The sequence below is a fragment of the Cervus canadensis genome, chromosome 1, assembly GCF_019320065.1.
Source record: "Cervus canadensis isolate Bull #8, Minnesota chromosome 1, ASM1932006v1, whole genome shotgun sequence".
Classification (NCBI taxonomy): domain Eukaryota; kingdom Metazoa; phylum Chordata; class Mammalia; order Artiodactyla; family Cervidae; genus Cervus; species Cervus canadensis.
This window is the reverse complement of record NC_057386.1, coordinates 33622845-33639719: the sequence shown is the minus strand read 5'-3', so window position 1 is coordinate 33639719 and position 16875 is coordinate 33622845. Positions and strand designations below refer to the sequence as shown.

At 46.4% G+C, this 16875-nt stretch overlaps 1 protein-coding gene across 2 annotated transcripts; it reads right to left on the bottom strand.

Annotated features, from left to right (window-relative positions):
• Positions 1-847: 847 nt before the first annotated feature.
• On the bottom strand, positions 848-12366 carry LOC122446248 (asialoglycoprotein receptor 2-like). 2 transcript variants are annotated; one of them, XM_043476201.1, is made up of 10 exons: positions 12256-12366; positions 11939-12016; positions 11457-11734; positions 9011-9130; positions 8714-8809; positions 7774-7845; positions 7562-7648; positions 7313-7458; positions 1725-1831; positions 848-1472 (listed from the first exon to the last, which is right to left on the bottom strand). In XM_043476201.1, exons 3-10 carry the CDS (start codon positions 11578-11580, stop codon positions 1316-1318), a joined length of 909 nt encoding a protein of 302 aa, XP_043332136.1. In that variant the 5' UTR covers positions 11581-11734; positions 11939-12016; positions 12256-12366; the 3' UTR covers positions 848-1315. The 2 variants fall into 2 exon arrangements, with proteins under 2 accessions (XP_043332136.1, XP_043332127.1); XM_043476192.1 differs by lacking the exon at positions 12256-12366 and having other exon boundaries at positions 11939-12248.
• Positions 12367-16875: the final 4509 nt, after the last annotated feature.

Sequence of the window (16875 nt, the reverse complement as noted above, 5' to 3'; positions counted from 1 at the left end):
GGGCCCGTCTGGCCTGCGTGCTTTAAGATTAGGTGTCAAACATAGAGCGTTGGTCACCAGGGGATGGTGGGGGAGGGGGAGACGATGGTCAAAGGGTGCATGTTTCCAGTTTTAAGAGGAATAAGTTCTGGGAATCTAATGTACAGCATGACTATTATAGTTAATAATACTATATATTTAGTTGAAGGTTGCTAAGACAGTAAATGTTAAATGTCCTCACTGTAATAAATGGTAATTGTTTAACATGAAGGTGGTGTTAAACAAAGCTATGGTGGTTAAAAAAAAAAAAAAAGATTAGGTATCAAGCCTTGTTTTACATCCTTGGATATGTTCCAGTGTCTCCTGGTTTACAGCCTATGGGAACTTGAATAGAATTTGTATCCTACTGTTGTGTGAAAACTGTATAAATATTAATTATGTTGAATTGGTTCATAGTGCTTTTCAGGTCTGCTAGAGCCTTTTACTTTTCTGTCTATTCGGTTTATTAATTTTTGAGAGTTTGATATTGAAACTCCAGTTAAAAATCTTTATCTACTTAAAAAAATAATTTGTAATATATAGTGAAACTATATATAACTTTGTTCTGTATTTTCCAAGTCTTCTATAAATGTGTTATCATACTTCCATAATTCAAAAAATAAAAAATAAAATATTAAAAAACCAAAACAGCAAATTACCAAACAAATAAGCAAATCAAAATATAAAACTTCATAGGTAGGGGAGTGTAAAAAAAAGATTAAGTGTCAGGGACAGCTGTCCAACACTTGAGCTCTCTCTTCCAGACCCTCTCCCTCCCTCTTCTTTGAATCCTACACTTTCCAGTTCCAAATAACCAGTCCACACAAAGTTTCAAACATTCGTCCTTTTCCTACTCCCTGATAGGTCAGCAGGTAAAGAATCTGCCTGCCATGCAGGACACACAGGAGACATGGGTTCGATCCCTGGGTTGGGGATAACGCCCTGGAGAAGGAAATGGCAACCCACTCCGGTATTCTTGCCGGGGAAATCCCATGGACAGAGGAGCCTGCCAGGCTACCGTCCAATGGGTCGTAAAGAGTCACACATGACTAAGTGGCTAAGCACAAGTTACACATTACTCCAATGAGGAAGCTGAAAATTATAGTAATAATAATTACAGTGAATTTCAGAAGAAGGCAGGATCTTCAGGGTCAGAGCTTCTTCAGCCACGTGCTTCTATCCCTCTTCAAGTTCTCCCCATACTTCTGAAGACTCTCCTCTCCTTCCTTTCTTCAAAATGCCCAGGCAGGGGGGTTTGTGGGTCAAGGGTCTGCTGGAGGCTGGGGGAGGTGGGCGGCTAGACGGTGATGTTCTGCTTCATCTCACACACCCAGCGTTTCACTTGCTGGCAGAAATCGTCATTCCAGCGCCCATCCCGTTGGATCTCTGCACAGTCCTCGCTGCCCCCCAGCTCGTGCCCCCGCCAGTCATCGGGCTGACTGGCAGCCCAGTTCCTAGGGCAGGACAGAGCTCCGCTCTAGATGGCCCCCTCATCCCAGCAACCCTCACCCCCCATCTCAGAAATGCATGGTTTTGTGGGGTTTGGGGAGTTGTGGCGGCAGTCTTGGGAGCTGAGAATCAGGGTGAGGGGGGCAATGGTGGGAGGAGTTGGTCCCTGAGGGAGGAGTGGCAGTGTACTGGGGGCAGAGACCAGATGGCCATCCCCAAGACAAATTAATGGGGAGAGACAAGGAGAAGCCACTTACTTGTAGCTGTGCCTGTAGTCTGTGTCGTCCACCCATTTCCAGAAGCCATCGCTGTCGGTGAGACCTATCCAGGCTCTAAAGGGGTTCGTGTGTTGTACAATGAACTTCTGGAAAACAGGTGGAGGGAAGTTTCTAGTCCCCTGTGCCTCCATGCAGGCCTTAGCTGTGGCTCCCTCACCCCACCCCTCAGTCTGATCTGTCCCCACCTCGAAGCAACAGCTCCCAATATAAGTTCCTGGCTTTTTCTTCTGTAACCATATCTATTATTTAGTGAACATTTACTGGGCTAAACCTTGCACTAATTGCTTTACAAGGATTATTTTATTTCATCCCCAAAAAGCTCTGTAAATTGGACACCCTAATGATTCGCACTTTTCATGCGAGATTAAGGAACTGAGGGTATCTGTGGAGCCCAGGGTATCAACCCAGTGCCTGAGCTGGTGACCCTTGTCCCTTGACCTGGCCTCCCACTTCATTCCTAACTCACGGCTGCTAGACCTCTATTCTAGTCTTCTCCCTGTCTTCTGCCCACAGCCTCAAACTCTTGGATCCTGACCCCTGCCACCCCCAGGGTGACCCAATGACCCAGTAAAGATCTGAGTTTCACTTGCCTCTCAGGTACATTTATGTGCTCCTACTTCTACATACGGGTTTCCCTGGTGGCTCAGATGGTAAAGAATCTCCCTACAATGCGGGAGACCTGGGTTCAATCCCAGTCTTGGAAAGATCCCCTGGAGAAGGCAACAGCTACCCACTTCAGTATTCTTGCCTGGAAAATTCCATGGACAGAAAAGCATGGCAGGCTACAGTCCACAGATTTGCAAAGAGTCAGACACAACTGAACAGCACTCACTTTCACTTCACTTCTACATGCAGCTGTCGTTTCTGTTGTTCTCCAGGCCCTACAGCTTCCAAGCTTGGACCCACTGCCCAGAGCTCTGCTATGACTTGGCTACAGGGGCTCTGGCAGTCTGGCTGAAAATAAGCAGACGCCCTATATGTGAGGGGCAGCCAAGCTGTCCAGTTGGCTGGACAAAAGTGGTCTTTGAGATAGCTTCCCAGGATCCATGCATACCTCCTAAGAGGAAGTGGCTTTCTCTTAAGAGATATGGTCTTTCTGAGGCCTTAAGCCTCAGAGGGTTTGGGAGGGCAGTAGCATAGGGTGTGGTCACCTTGTTTTATGAAGGAAACAGAGGGGGTAGGTTCACCAACGTGCATATGTAGCAGTTTCCTTTGATAGCATATGAAGGGTCTCCAACTGCATCTGGAGGAAATTTTCCTAATTCCACTCTCCCTTTCTAGACACCTAACTAAAACTGCAGTTAGTCACCTCATCTGAAGGCAGATACAGTAGCATTCTTGAATTCTGGGCTTTCCTGGTAGCTCAGATGGTAAAGCATCTGCCTACAATGTGGGAGACCGGGGTTCAATCCCTGGGTCGGGAAGATCCCCTGGAGATATGCTAGACACCTGTAAATAGGTCAATATCCTGTGCATGAAGGGACAGCTCTCAGGGGCTCCTAGGGCTATTCCCCAAATTCAGGAGGGTCAACGGAGCTGGAGGGAAAGTGCCTGGAGGCAAGATATTCTCTTTGCTGCTGCCCACCGTCCCAGTCCCCTCTTCCCATCACCACAAGAAGTTGAATAACTGAATGAACAATACAAAGCATCAATATCCAGCCCTCTGTGTTGAAGACTGAGTGTGTGTGTGTGTGTGCATGTGTATGCTCAGTCATGTCCAACTCTTGGTGACCTCATGGTCTGTAGCCCACCAGGCTCCTCTGTCCATGGAATTTTCCATGCAAGAGTACTAGAGTAGGGTTGCCATTTCCTACTCCAGAAGATCTTCCCAACCCAGGGATTGAACCCACATCTCCTGCATTGTCAGGCAGATTCTTTACCACTGCACCACCTGGGAAACCCAGGTGAAGACTGAGGGGAGGGATGAAGTAGTGTCAGATGATCAGAAAAGATAGTCCATGAGAACAAGTCTGCCCTATTCATGAGTAAATAACAGGCAAGAAAGAATTCAGCCCATTCAAAGAAGGAGCATAGGGGAGTTTTATCATGGAAACTGAGAAAAAATAAAGAAGATGGAAAGGAAGAGGAGGAAGAAAAAAACACTGTGATATCAAAAGGAGAGGTGAAAAATATACTTTGTAAAGAAAGCATGTTTCCAAACCTAAGAAGCTTTTGGAGAACAGCTTATATCCTCAGAAACATTAAAGAGGAGATGAACGACATAAAACTACAAAAGAAGAGATCAAAGAAGAAAGATAACAATGATAAATAAAAAGAAGAAAGTGAAGAGAAAATTTTGAGCTACATTAAAAAAAAAAAAATTCAACAAAAAATGAAGTCTGAGATACAAAAGACAGGCTTGAGAAAAGAGCCCAGAAAAAAAAGGAAAAGGGAGAAAGAAGGCGGTAAACAGTAACAAGATGATGGCTATGGAGGGTAGACAATGGAGATCATTTTGAATGGTGTGCTCCAGAGGAAAAGAGAACCAATGGGCAAGAAAAACTATTCAAATAAATGGCTTAAGAAAATCTTCCAAAACATATGAAAACCTAACTTTATGTGTCAAAAGAACTCTCCTAGCCTTAGAGCAAAAATATAGAGAATGTGCAACACTGAGATATATCTGAGATTAATGAAATTCAAAGAAAAACTATTTGCACACACACGTAAGGAATGTGGGAGAGATATGAATGAGGCATTATAAACTTCAAAGTTGCTAAGAGACTAGATCTGAATTGTTCTCAATAAAAAAGAAATGATGATTGTGTGAGATGGTAAAGGTAAAAGCTAACACTACTTTATTCATCATATTGCAGTATATAAATATATCAAACCAGGGTGTCGTGCACATCAAACTTACAGTGTTACATGTCAATGATATCTCAATTTTTAAAAAGAGAAAAGAGTGAGGTGTGTGAAGAAGTGTACTGGTTTCCTCATCTTTCATATCAAAGTTATATAAACTCTTTTATTTTTTAAAGTCAAGAAGTTTCAGCCCATTATTTAAAGTTATGACAGTAATTACTAGTGTAGCTAAAAACAAGCCACATTTAGTCCAAAATAACACAGTGGAGAAAACAAAAAGAATACATCTCACATAGAAAATGGGAGAAAACAAAAGAAGCATATAAAACAGGAAAAAAGGAGACTGATTAAAGATATCTATTTTAAAATACATGCAAGTGGGAGAGCCCAGAAATAAACCCACACACTTACGGTCAATAATCTACGACAAAGGCGGCAAAAACACACAATGGAGAAAAGACAGTCTCTTCAACACGTGGTGTTGGGAAAACTGGACAGCTACATGTAAATCAATGAAATTAGAACACTCCCCCACACCATATACAAAAATAAACTTAAAATGGTTTAAAAACCTAAATATAAGACATGACACCCTAAAACTCCTAGAAGGGAACATAGGCAAAATATTCTGGGACATAAATCACAGCAGTATTCTCTTAGACCAGTCTCCCAAGGCAAAAGAAATAAAAGCAAAAATAAACAAATGGGACCTAGTCAAACTTAAAAACTTTTGCACAGCAAAGAAAACTATCAACAGAACAAAAAGACCGCTTATGAAATGGAAGAAAATATTTGCAAATGATGCAATTGACAAGGGGTTAGTATTCAAAATATTAAAACACGTCATACAACTCAACATCAAAAAACAACTCAACAAAAAAATTGGCAGAAGACCTAAACAGACATTTCTCCAAAGAAGACATACAGATGGCTAGCAGGCACGTGCTCAACATTGCTAATTACTAGAGAAATGCAAATAAAAATCACAATGAGGATTTACCTCACATAGGTCAGAATGGCCATCATCAAAAAATCTACAAGTAATAAGTGCTGGAGAGGGTGTGGAGAAAAGAGAGCCCTACTATACTCTTGATGGGAATGTGAATTGGTGCAGCCATTGTGGAGAACATCCTGGAGGTTCCTTAAAAAACTAAAAATGGGGACCTCCCTGGGGGTCCAGTGGTTAAGACCCCAAGTTTCCACTGCAGCGGGCAGAGAGGGGTTTGATCCATGGTGGGAAACTGAGATCCCACAGGCTGAAAAGCAACTAAACCTGCTCACTGAAACTATTGAGTCTGTGCACTTACAAAATGAGAATCCGGACACCACAATGAAAGATCCTTTATGAGGCAGTGAAGATCCTGTGTGCCCCCACTAAGACCCAATGCAACCAAATAAATATTTTTTAAACAGGTAAAGTAAAACAACTTATATACAACCTATAGGAGAAATACCTTAAGCTTGGCTGAACAACAGAGTAGCATCATTTATGGGGGGTGGGGTGGGGGTGCCTAAAAAATTCTCAATACTCAGGATGAATCCAAGATTAATTAATTAATTAAATCATAATCCAAGATTAATTATATTAATTAATCAGAATTAAATTAATTAAATTTGAGTGCAAGACCAAGTGTCAATATGTTTTAAACTCCTCAAGAGGTTACAATACACTGCGATGGCTGAGAATCATTCATCTAAAACAGAGACTCAAAATGGTTGGAAATAAGAGGGATGGGCAGAGATACATGAAGCAAATGTAAGTGAAAAGAAATCAAGGACCAGTCCCTTCATATCACATGAAGATGAATTCAAGGCAAAAAGCATTAATCGGGACACTGATGTTCATTTCAAAATGATAAAGGCACCATCCCATCCTCCATAAAGTTGTAGGTGGCATGAACTTGTGAGCCAAATCACAGACTGTCTTAGGCTGATTCGCATGAAACTTTATAGGCCAATACTGATAGAATATTGGCAATTTCAATCTGATCAGTAAAATAAAATATGTCTGTAATCCATATATATATATATACACATATTTATTTATGACTTACTAGCTGTGCAGTAAGTTACTTAACTTCTCTGTTCTTTAGTTCCCTCATCTCTACCCTCACCTCAAAGTGGGGATAACAAGAGTGCCTACTCCATAGGGTTGTGAGGGTTAAAGCAATGGATATATGAAAGTGCCTGACACATAGTAAGGGCTCAGTAAATGTTTTCATTAATACCCTCCTTTGCCCAAACATGTCCCACTTGTTCGAATGGGTTGAGTCTTCCCTCTGGACTTTGGAGTTGTGATCTGGTGGCAGCAGTGGGCAGGGAGACTTGGGGCGCTTTGGAGGGACCCAGTAACTCATGCCAGGCGCGTTCCTGGGAATCCCACCCACTCTGTTCCTTTCACCCAAAGACCCATCACGTTTCCCAGGCCAGCACAGAGCAAGCAGGGACTGTCAGCACCTCCACAGTGTTGTTCTCCACCGAAGTCCTGGCCCTTTAGTTCATCCTGCCACTCATTCTGTCTCCTGCCCTGATCCTCATCACCTGGTCTCCTGGCTCCTATCCTTTGCCCCGACTCCTGGATGTAACCTCCCACCTCTTAGAATCAATGGCTGCTCCATCATGAACCTCCCAGAGTGGGGACAGATTTCTGCTTCTGGATTCTTCCTCGGGTTAGAAAAAAATAACAAAACCAGCCTGACCCAGCCTCCCAGAGTTTGCATTCCCAAGGTTTCCTCCTGCCTTTGGGAAGGTTGTGGTTTCACCTGCTCCTCTCTGGAGTTGATGACCACCAGGTGGGCATTCTCCAGCTGGCAGTACTTCTCAGCCTCGAGCCAGGGCTTCCCTGAGCGAGAGAACCAGTAGCAGCTGCCTTCATGGTCCACCCAGTTCACTGGGCAGCATTCTGTGCCTGAGGGGGTTGGAGGGACAGAGGGAGATGAGCTCCAGCTGGAGGGGACAGGCAGAGGGACTGGAGACGCACCCCCCCTAACCCCGCCCCACCACATCCCTACCGTTGCTCTGGAAGTGTGCCATCTGACAAGTCAGTGTGCGCAGATCCGTGGGGAAGTGCTTCAGATGGAGCAGCAAAGTGGCATGATCTAAGGGTCAGAGTGGTGGCAAGGGTGTGAGGCTCTGTGCATGGCCCACAGACCAGGACCCGAGCGTCTGGCTGGGGAGATACATCACTGGTACACACACGCACAGTCAAGAGAGAGTCTCTGACCTGCTTTCAAGTCTTGCTGCTGTTTTATCAGCTTGGCTTCCAGAAATTTCACCGTGTCACTGGCGAAGCCTCCTGCAACAGAGGAAAGCTAAACTGTCTCCCCTCCGCTCTGCCTCCCCAACATTTCTCCATCCTCATGCCACGGACGCATCAGTCCAGGCCACCATCACCTTGACCTGGGATGATGCATGCTCTGTTCTCTGGCCTCCCCAACCCCACCTGCCCTTCTCCTGGCTGCAGGGTGGTGTTCTGAAGCACAACCTGCTCAGACCTCTTGCCTGTTAAATCTTTCCCGTAGCTCCCTATGTTCTCAAAGTAAAGCCCCACAAGTTAGCACAGCTTGCCTGCATGGCCTGGCCTCTACCCACCTCTCTAGCCACATCCCACCCCTCCAGCCACACTGGAAATGTTGAGAGTCCAGGACATGCAGTGGTCTTCCTCACGTCCTGGTCATCAGACTCTGCTCTCTACCTGGTTCCCACCTCCATCCTCTACTCTAACCCTTACTCATCCTTCAGGGACCCTTGGCTCAGGAAGCAGCATTCTTGGAACCCTTGCCTGGCTTCTCAGGTTGGGTTATCTGCCCTAGTCTGTGCTTCCTTCCCAGTATCCTCCACTATTGCACCCAGCATGCATGCATGTATGCTTAGTCACTCAGTCATGTCCGACTTTTTGCAATCCCATGGACTGTAGCCTGCCAGGGTCCTCGATCCTTGGGATTCTCCAGGCAAGGGTACTGGAGTGGGTAGCCATCCCCTTCTCCAAGGGATCATCCTGAACCAGGGATCGAACCCAGTTCTCATGTATTGCAAGCAGACTCTTTACTGTCTGAGCCACCAGGAAAGCACCCAGCATGGAGCCCAACCAACCCTCACTGCTAAACCAACCCCTCGACCACCCAGCACATCCCAGTCCCTCCCCTCAGGGCTCGCCCACTCACCGTGGGAGCTGAGATTCAGGATGTCCTTCAGGGTGCTCGATGAGAAGTTGCTGAAAGTTTCCTGTAGGGTCTGCAGCTCCCCTTGCAGCTGTGCCCCTTGTCAGGAGACCAAACAGGACAAAGTGGATTGTGCTCTGTCCCACCTGACAGCCCTCATCACTGTCCATGGGATGGTCCCCTTCCCCGCCCCAGCACTGTCTCCTTACTGCCTCCATCTCTTCCCTATCGTGGCTCTCACCGGCCCCAGCACTGCCCGAATCCCCGCCCCCATCGCTGCCCCACCCCTGAGACCCTCACTTTGGGACCCTGTCACACAGATGGCCACCAGCAGCAGGACGTTGAAGACCAGGACAAGCAGACTGAGGTGGAACTTGGAGCAGAGACGCTGCAGCACAAGAGGCTGGGGAGGAAGCATCCCTGCAAGAGAAGGGGTGTCAGGACAAGGGGTGTTGGAGGCAGGGGGCCAGAGAGCCAACCTCATGGAGCATCAGAGGAGCAGAGTCTGAGGAAGTACAGCCCTGCGGGGCGAGGCCAGGCGGAGAAAGTAGATTCCGAGATGAAAAACACTGGATGAAATTAATAGATGAGACATGCATACATCTCAATGAACTTAGAGGCATAGCAACAACAACTGTATAAAAAGAAACGCCAGGAAAGAAAAGAATCCCACACTCCCCCATAAAATAGAAAGAGCACCAATGAGCTGTGGGATCACTAATATATGCATAATTGATGGAAAGGGGAGCTAGAGAGGCAGAAAGAAATTTGTTTTGAGGAAACAATAGCCAGGGTATCTCCAAATCTTCTGAAAACTCTAGGCCTATAAAAGGCTGGGGAGAGTGGAAGCTGCTCCCAGGTAAGCAGGTGCCAGCTGTCAACCCACTTGCAGGCGGCAGAGGCTGCTAGAGGCTGGCTGATGGTTGCACCCCTCAGGCACACTCTGCCAGGCTGTCCACCCTGCCTCTTTCAAGCGAGCCCCCTGTCCCGTGAAATCCAAAACCACTGGACTGCTGATGGGAATCTAGGTTGCTTCCATGTCCTGGCTATTGTAAACAGTGCTGCGATGAACATTGGGTTGCACGTGTCTCTTTCAGATCTGGTTTCCTCGGTGTGTATGCCCAGGAGTGGGATTGCTGGGTCATATGGCAGTTCTATTTCCAGTTTTTTAAGGAATCTCCACACTGTTCTCCATAGTGGCTGTACTAGTTTGCATTCCCACCAACAGTGTAGGAGGGTTCCCTTTTCTCCACACCCTCTCCAGCATTTATTGCTTGTAGACTTTTGGATAGCAGCCATTCTGACTGGCGTGTAATGGTACCTCATTGTGGTTTTGATTTGCATTTCTCTGATAATGAGTGATGTCGAGCATCTTTTCATGTGTTTGTTAGCCATCTGTATCAGCAGACGAATGGATAAGGAAGCTATGGTACATATACACAATGGAATATTACTCAGCCATTAAAAAAATACATTTGAATCAGTTCTAATGAGATGGATAAAACTGGAGCCCATTATACAGAGCAAAGTAAGCCAGAAAGATAAACACCAATACAGTATACTAACACATATATATGGAACTTAGAAAGATGGTAACGATAACCCTATATGCAAGACAGAAAAAGAGATACAGATATATAGAACAGACTTTTGGACTCTATGGGAGAAGGCGAGGGTGGGATGATCTGAGAGAACAGCATCGAAACATGTATATTATCAAGTGTGAAACAGATCTCCAGCCCAGGTTGAATACATGAGACAAGTGCTCGGGGCTGGTGCACTGGGATGACCCAGAGGGATGGGATGGGGAGGGATGTGGGAGGGGGCTTCAGGATGGGGAACACATGTAAATCCATGGCTGATTCATGTCAATGTATGACAAAAACCACTACAATATTGTAAAGTAATTAGCCTCCAACTAATAAAAATAAATGAAGAAAAACAAAACCACTGGACTCTCTCCAAGCTTCCTGCTGAAACATGAATCCTCTCATTCTCAGAAGATCCAACAATATCCAAAGTTACTTTTGAGGGTTTACTACCTACAGGGCAGCTGGTGGGACCCAAAGGGGCAGAGGGGTATAGGTGGGTGTGGCCTCTGCCCCACGCAGCCTGTTGAAAAGACTTGTGAACCTGCTACCGGGGAAAGGAGAAGCCCGGTGGGACAGCAGTTTTCTGCCCTGCCCAGCTCCCACCCTCAGCTGCAACAGCGGCAGTTCTTCCAGCCTCAGGCAGGAGGGGGTCCCTCCTCCCAGCCCAGGCTAACCAGTCCCCCTCCTTGAGCTTCTACCCCCACCCTCCTGGTCTCCACAAAGCTTCACTCCATCACCAGCACCCATACCTGGCACCCCCTCCCACATCCCAGCTCCCGCCCTTCATCTTGGAAATGGCTCCGCTCTTTCTCGCCTGAAAACCTTCTCCTAGACACTTGGGGACTTCAGTCAAGGTTTGCTAGATAAGGATCCAGTCAGGGAGCTTGGAGGGGAGTGGGGATCTTCCAGAATTTCTCTGTGCCCTTTCCCTCCAACACACACCCTTCCCCTCCCCCCTACCACACACAGCACATACTGGTCAGGTTGGAAGGAAGAGGGGAGACCCCTTTCCTGGGGTCCTGGGGGTGGAGAAGGGGGTGAGGTCAGGGGACAGTCCCTGGTCACAGGGTGAATGTGGCAAAGGCCTCGGAGGGACAGAGAGTGACCGGGAGCTATACGAGGGTGGAGCAGAGCCCCAGATACAAGACACTTGCCTTTCCAGAATGGTCCTTCTCTCCTGGGGCTGTACCCACGAGTGCCTGGGCCCTCGTCTCTGCCGAGCTGGTGGTCGTTCTCCTCGGAGTCCAGCTGCTGGATGTCCTGGAAGTCCCTGGCCATGCTGGGTTTTGGGTGTGGCTAGACCCCGCCTGGGCTCGGGGCTGCTTCAGGGCTGGGACTGAGTTGGGGCTGATGCTCCTGCTAAGATGCTAAGTGAGGTGGAGGCTGATGGATATAGGCTCAGAGTGGGTCTAGGCGATGGCTTGGGTTGGATCTGAGGTTGGAGGGGAGATGAAAGCTGAAATACCGCTGGGTCCCATCCCCTCTCAGGAGACCGCTTAGGCCTCGAGCCTCCCCTCCACACGTGCCAATCACCTCACAGCTTCCCATCGACCGCCCCCCCACGGTCTCTGAACCAGGGTCTGTCTAATCCCAGACATCCCCAGGCCCGCCTGCCTCCCCAGTGACCTCGGTTTACCTGTTCAAGGTCTAGAGGGCCGCCCAGGCCCCAGGACGCAGGACGGCTTGAACCAGGAGAACTGGGGGCCAGGCGGTGCTGGAGGAGAGGAGGGAAGGGGTGAGCACTAGTTCAGGCGAGGGCCCTGAACCCGTGTGTCTGAGCGTCCAAGCGCTTCTAACTTGGCATCTCCCTGGGACTTTGGACAGTAAACAGAGTGGAAACTGAGTTGGAAACTCAGTCAATATGTGGTGGGGGCAGAGGGCAGGGCTGTGTCTCTGTCCTTTACAGAGAAGGGGTCTCCTGGCCTATCCTCTCTACCCTCAGAAGTTAGTCACCTCACTCTTCACGGCACATTTGGGAGGGGGCCCAGCCAGGAGGAACCAGGGTGCAATTGGCTAGTTCCTCTCTGCCCCACTCCCCTTTCACTTCCTGCCTCAGATTCCTGGAATCGTTAGTCAGACAACCCTGACCAGGATTGGAGGGGCCGCTTCTGCGCTCTTGCCCAATCTGGCATCTGAGTCAAGGCCCCACGTTCTGTAGGCTCAGCCATCAGGCTTCCCAGCTTTGGGCCAACTGGCTTCACTCTCCATGGGAGTAAAGCTCCTCAGAGACCGGAAATTCAGGGAGGGCGGAGAGGAGGGAAGAGCATCCAGAAAGCAGTGGATAGGAGAGGTTCAACCTTGTAAATAAGCCCCTTCTGTGGCCCTGGCTGGCCTTCCCTGGTGGCTCACTGGTAAAGAATGTGCCTGCGGTGCAGGAGACTCAAGTATGATCCCCAGGTCGGGAAGATCCCCTGGAGGAGGAAAGGGCAATCCACCCCAGTATTCTTGCCTGAGAAATCCCATGGACAGAGGAGCCTGGTGGGCTGCAGTCCACGGGGTCACAAAGAGTCGGACACGACTAAGCGACTGCGCAGGCCCTCTCGTGGCCCTGGCTCCGGAAGCCTTGGGCCTCACATACAGGCACGGTGCTAAATGACCCACAGACATGCTCTCTGGTAACTCTCACGACATGTCACAACAGATGACTTCACTTCTGCTGCTCCCACTTCACAGAGGAGAAAACAACCGGGAGGAGATTAAGTGACTTGACTGTGTAGCAGGGGACGGTGGGGGCAGGGAGGGGGAACAGTGGGAGGCAAAATGGATCGAGGGAAAATGCCATCGCATCAGAGTGGGGGTCTTCACAGTCCTGTGAGGAAGACGGGGCTTCACGAACCGAGAAATCATAGCTCAGCTGGTAAAGAATCCGCCTGCAGTGCGGGAGACCTGGGTTCGGTCCCTGGGTTGGGAAGGGCCCCTGGAGAAGGGACAGGCTACCACTCCAGTATTCTGGCCTGGAGAATTCCATGGACTGTATGGGGTTGCAAAGAGTTGGATATGACTGAACGACTTTCACTTTCACCATCTACACTTGCGCTAACAACATCTTGGGAGAGAAAACCCAGTTTTCATTCCTGATTTTATATATATATATATATACATACATATATACACACACACATACATACACATCAGTTAATTGGCTGCACTGGGCCTTCATTATGGCATGAGGGCTCTTCAATTGCAGCATGTAGGATCCAGTTCCCTGACACCATATGGAGAGAGAATACAGAGGAGAACCGAGGCCCCCCACATGTGAACAAAGCCTTCTGGGAGCTTCCAGTCTAGCCAACAGCTGAATGCATCCAAGTGTATGACCCTAGCCAAGACCACATGGTCTACCTGGCCTAGCCCTGCATGGGTTCCTGACCCAGGGAATCTTGAGAAATAAATACAATTGACCCTTGAATGGTGCAGGGATTAGGGGCACCGACCCTCTCCCTGCAGTTGAAGACTCGAGTATGACTTTATAGTACCCTTTGTATCCCCTGATCAGCGTCTGCAGATGATGTAACACATTTTTTGTGGTAAAAAAATCTGCTTATAAAGTGAAACTGTGCAGTTCAAACCCATTGTGTTCAAGGGTCAATTGTAGTTGTTTGTTTTAAGCCACTGAAGCTTTGGGTTAGACTGTTATGCATCAATAGGTAACTGAAATAAAATATATTCTTAAGTATGCATCCTTATCAAATATGTGGCATAGTTTGTGTGCCTATTTTTTAGATAGATAAGTGAAGCGTTTATACATCTCATTTGTTCCTGACTTTTTCACCCAAGAATAAATGTTTAAGATCTACCCATGTTGCTATTTGTACATCTGGTTTGTTGCTATGAACCTCTGCACAATATTCAATGGTGCATATCCATCATTGTATATTTACCCAGTCCCCAAATGAGGAACACCCAACTACCGCAATGGACACATCATGTCCCCATGAGGACCTAGGTGAGACTATCTCTCAGGACTATATCCAAGACTGAAATTGCCAAGTCACAGAATATTCTCACACTTAATTTAATGCACACACACACACACATTTTTTTTTTTTTTTGCATCAATGAGATCCTATTCACAATACTATTTTTCAGTACAGTTTTTATTCCCTTTCATTTCCCACTTGCCTCATGCTCCTCGTCCACTCACTGCATCCTCCATCCTTGCCCCTCCTGTGATATTAATGGTCTTACTGTTTTATCTCTGCTACTAATGCTTCATCAAGTTCCCATGTGGAGCTTGGTGAGAATTTCCCTGTGAACAATATCCGGGAGTGAAAGTGTCACGTCACAAAGGATTCTCAAGCTTAATTTCACCTGAGTCCAGCCAGGCTATACATCTTCCAGAATGGCCATGCCCATTGACACTCCCATCACCAGTATATGAGGGCTTCCTCTTTTGCTTCATCCTTCTCAACATTTGTTACTATTCAGCTTCTCACCACCCTGATGACATTTCACTGCTCTTCTATGTTACATTTCTGGTTAATAGAGGGTTTGAACATTTCTCCATCTATTTTCTATTTGCTCAGATTTCTTCTTGTATAGACGGCTTTTCCACGTCCTATATCCCTTTTTCTATTGGGTTTCCTGTATTCACTTTGCTGATTGGAGGCATATCTTGTATATTCTAGATACATGTTCAGAAAACAAGAAAGGTCTCTTGAAAATTAAAAATATTTTTTGTTGTTAGTAAAGCCAAAACAATTAATAGAAGTGCTGGAAGATAAAAATTAGGAAATAGTTCCAAAAAAGGGACAATGTTTTGTTTTGTTTTTTAATGAGAAAACAGCTAAATTGAGGGCATTTTTTACTCCCTGGCCTCATGTTTCCATGTATACTTCCTGCTAGGGAAGTCTCCAGACCTTTCTCCAGACATCCCCACCACACCTCCCCAGGAGAGGAGGTTTGCCTGTGGGGCTCTCCTTGGTTCTCTCTGCTCAGCCAGTAATCTGTGTTCTGCGAGGTGACACTGAGCCCACCCCTGCAGAGAAAATGTGCTTTGCCCAGCTCTGCCTGTGACTAGGTAAACATGCCTGTCTAATTCTTGGATGAAATATTAACAAGTCCTTTTGATTTAAGGGGCTTCCCTGTAACTCAGCTGATAAAGAATCTGCCTGCAATGCAGGTGACCCCAGTTTGATTCCTGGGTCGGGAAGAGAAGGGAAAGGCTACCCACTCCAGTATTCTGGCCTGGAGAATTCCATGGACTGTATAGTGCATGGTCTTGCAAAGAGTTGGACATGACTGAGAGACTTTCACTTTCACTTGATTTAAGGTTTGAAGCCAAGTCCACCTTAACTGTGTATCAGCAAGAAAGCTAGCAACTTGACATCATTTATCTGTCTACTGTGTCTTGGTTCTCAATTGGTTTCAAACCTCAGAGGAAAAGAAAGCACCCCCCTCTTTTTTCACCAGCCTTGTTAAATCTCCACGAATAATATAAAAGATCAATTGATCCCCAACACTCAATTAATAGTTCTAGAAGATACAGAAGGAAGTAAAAGGGAGAAAGTTATCAAAGAAATAATACAAGATTGTTACTTAGAATTAAAAGCATGAGGCTCCAAATTTAAATAACCTACTAACTGCCCAGCTTTTCATTAAAGAATGACCATGGGACATAACTGTGAAATTTCAAAATACCAGCAATAAAGATTCTAAAAGCTACTGGAGGCAGGAAAAAAAAAAAATCACCCAAAGAAACAAGAACTGGAACAGATTCTGCTTTCCAGTTGCTACACTCAACATCAGGAGACAGGACAATGCCTTCAAATTTGCAAGGGAAATTTTTTTCAACCTAGATTTGTCAGTGCAAATGATCATCGGCATGAAAAAATAGGGGGAAAAAAGAAGAGAGAGTTTTCAAGGACTTCCCTGGTGGTTAAGACTCCAGGCTCTCAATGCTGAGGGCCTGGGTTGAATCCCTGGTCAGGGAACTAGATCCCGCATGCAGTAACTAAGACCCAGCACAGCCAAATAAATAAATTAAATAAATACAATTTTTAAAAACTTAAAAAAAAAAAAAAGAACTTTCAGACATACCAGGGCTCAGAATATTTATATCGTATTTCTACTACGTTTACAAGTACCATAGAAAGTGAAGAAATAATCTACAAACAAGATACACAAAAGAATATCTCAGTATATATGTTATTATTAGATAAAATCTTATTAAACTCTTTCTGTATTTCTGCCTGCAAGTTGACTTTTTCTCTTAGAATGCTAACTAGTGAAATTTGAGAACCTGGCCTTAAAAATGCAAGTCATAATAATAAATTTAAGAGATCTATGGAAAAGATGAAGGGCTTTCCAGGTGGCTTAGTGGTAAAGAATCCACCTGCCAATGCAGGAGACATGGGTTCAATACCTGGTCAGAGAGGATACTACATGCAACTAAGCCCCGTGCACCACATTACTGAGCCTGTGCTCTAAGAGCTGAGGAACCTCAACTACTGAAGCCCTTGCATCCTAGAGCCCGGGCTCTGCAACAAGAGAAGCCACCCCAATAAGAAGCCGGAGCACCACAACTAGAGAGTAGCCCCCGCAAGCCACAACTACAGAAAAACTCACACAGCA